The sequence below is a fragment of the Babylonia areolata genome, chromosome 9 (genome assembly GCF_041734735.1).
Source record: "Babylonia areolata isolate BAREFJ2019XMU chromosome 9, ASM4173473v1, whole genome shotgun sequence".
NCBI classification, from domain to species: Eukaryota; Metazoa; Mollusca; class Gastropoda; order Neogastropoda; family Buccinidae; genus Babylonia; species Babylonia areolata.
Window position 1 is genome coordinate 18,585,320 of NC_134884.1, and position 2,500 is coordinate 18,587,819.

Genomic DNA, 2,500 nt, shown 5'->3' on the forward strand with positions numbered 1-2,500 from the left:
TGATTTGTAGGTGTCATTACAAAACAATCAACAGACGTCCAACATCACCTGATTTGTAGGTGTGATTACAAAACAACCAACAGACATCCAGTCACCTGTTTTGCAGGTGTCATTACAAAACAATCAACAGACGTCCAATCACCTGATTTGTAGGTGTGATTACAAAACAACCAACAGACATCCAGTCACCTGTTTTGCAGGTGTCATTATAAAACAATCAACAGACGTCCAATCACCTGATTTGTAGGTGTGATTACAAAACAATCAACAGACATCCAGTCACCTGTTTTGCAGGTGTCATTATAAAACAATCAACAGACGTCCAATCACCTGATTTGTAGGTGTGATTACAAAACAACCAATAGACGTCCAGTCACCTGATTTGTAGGTGTCATTACTAAACAGTCAACAGACGTCCAATCACCTGATTTGTAGGTGTCATTACAAAACAATCAACAGACATCCAGTCACCTGATTTGTAGGTGTCATTACAAAACAATCAACAGACATCCAGTCACCTGATTTGCAGGTGTCATTACAAAACAATCAACAGACGTCCAGTCACCTGTTTTGCAGGTGTCATTACAAAACAACCAATAGACATCCAGTCACCTGATTTGTAGGTGTCATTACAAACAATCTACAGACGTCCAATCACCTGATTTGTAGGTGTCATTACAAACCAACAGACATCCAGTCACATGATTTGTAGGTGTCATTACAAAACAACCAACAGACATCCAGTCACCTGATTTGTAGGTGTCATTACAAAACAATCAACAGACGTCCAGTCACCTGATTTGTAGGTGTCATTACTAAACAGTCAACAGACGTCTAATCACCTGATTTGTAGGTGTCATTACAAAACAATCAACAGACATCCAGTCACCTGATTTGTAGGTGTCATTATAAAACAATCAACAGACGTCTAATCACCTGATTTGTAGGTGTCATTACAAAACAATCAATAGACGTCCAGTCACCTGATTTGTAGGTGTCATTACTAAACAGTCAACAGACGTCCAGTCACCTGATTTGTAGGTGTCATTACTAAACAGTCAACAGACATCCAGTCACCTGATTTGTAGGTGTCATTACTAAACAGTCAACAGACGTCCAATCACCTGATCTGTATGTGTGTTGTACAGAAGCATGGACGGTGGCCACCACACGAACACTGCTGTCATTACAAAACAAACAACAAACAACACACATCTGATCACCTGATATGTTTCTATGTTCTACAGAAGCACGGATGGTGGCCACGACCTTCGACTGCAAGTACGCGGAGACCTCAGCGGCCCTGAACCACCACGTGGATGAGCTGCTGGTGGGCATCGTCGCCCAGATCCGTCTGCAGCTGTCCATCCCCTTCACCACCATCCTCTTCCCCCACAAGGACGCCAAGCAGTCGAAGAGCAAGAAGGCGCTGTGTAAGGGACCCAAGGGGTTCTTCTCCAGGCTCTTCCGCAGAGCAGGCTCCCGCAGCTCCAAGAAGAACAAGAGCGTGGAGAACTTGATGTTCTAGGAGGTGTTTCCTCCTTGCTGGGATCTCCCTTAATCTTCTGCTTTTTCTTCTTCTGGGAGAGTACAAGACAAAGGTTTGGAGAAGCTGATGAAAGAAGTCACCATAAGTCCCTTAACTGTGGAACACCATACACATACACATGTGACGAGATTTGCACATATGAAAAGAATCAAGTGATGATTGTTCTTTTATTGTTTATTATTACGCAATTGTTATTTATTCATGTTTCAAACAATGTGCTGTGACCCGAGTGATGAAGCATGCTTTCGTGTGGATTGTTACAAATGATGAAAGCTCTGAGCACACAGACCATGTGGCGACAATCCCTACACGTCTGGATTATACCTAACGTCTAAAGGTGTCTGCAAATGTGGATTGTGTTGAGTGCTCATGGCTTCTTGTCTGTGGACAGGGGCGTGTGATGAATACTTCATCGTTTATGGGATACTACCCAACCAAGCAATAATTGCTTTTTATCTCATGGCGAGCTCTTAATTCAGCTGGGTGACCGAACTCCAAGTATTGTGCCAAATGCCAAAAGGACGTTTTCCGTGTAACGTTACTTCGCTCTCTGTGCGATCTCCTTGAATTGGAAATGTGATGATTATATAATATACTGTGACTGTTATCCGTGTATTTTGTTTTTTCCCGATTTTCTTTTGACTGAAGTTTTATGTACAGTTCTGCAGGCGAGGCATCGGCTGTCAAGTGTTTGTGAAGCTGTAATTACGTAGCAAACTCGCCAAACTCGCTCGAATGTGAAACTTTGAGGTGACCCTTTATGCTGGATAGAAATACCTTGACAGGTCAAATCTGAAGCGGATTATAGCATACGCATGTACATGCATTGTGGATTGAAAACTTACTGTATGTCTATTTTTAACAAATTGTGAACCCGTCTTGATGACACGTGTAATATCTATATCTGAAAATGAATGAAAATATTTTTTATCAACCCTTTAAAGCCTTATA

General features: G+C 41.9%; 1 protein-coding gene across 3 annotated transcripts in view; it reads left to right on the forward strand.

Annotated features, from left to right (window-relative positions):
• LOC143286105 (uncharacterized) overlaps window positions 1–2,500 on the forward strand; it is a 209,020-nt gene that overhangs the window by 202,759 nt on the left and 3,761 nt on the right. For all 3 annotated transcript variants that reach the window (XM_076593695.1, XM_076593694.1, XM_076593693.1), the window contains exon 5: window positions 1,248–2,500. This exon is cut by the window's right edge and continues 3,761 nt beyond it. In XM_076593695.1, coding sequence (XP_076449810.1) covers window positions 1,248–1,528 — 281 coding nt within the window. In that variant the 3' untranslated portion in view covers window positions 1,529–2,500. The remainder of the gene's footprint in view (window positions 1–1,247) is intronic.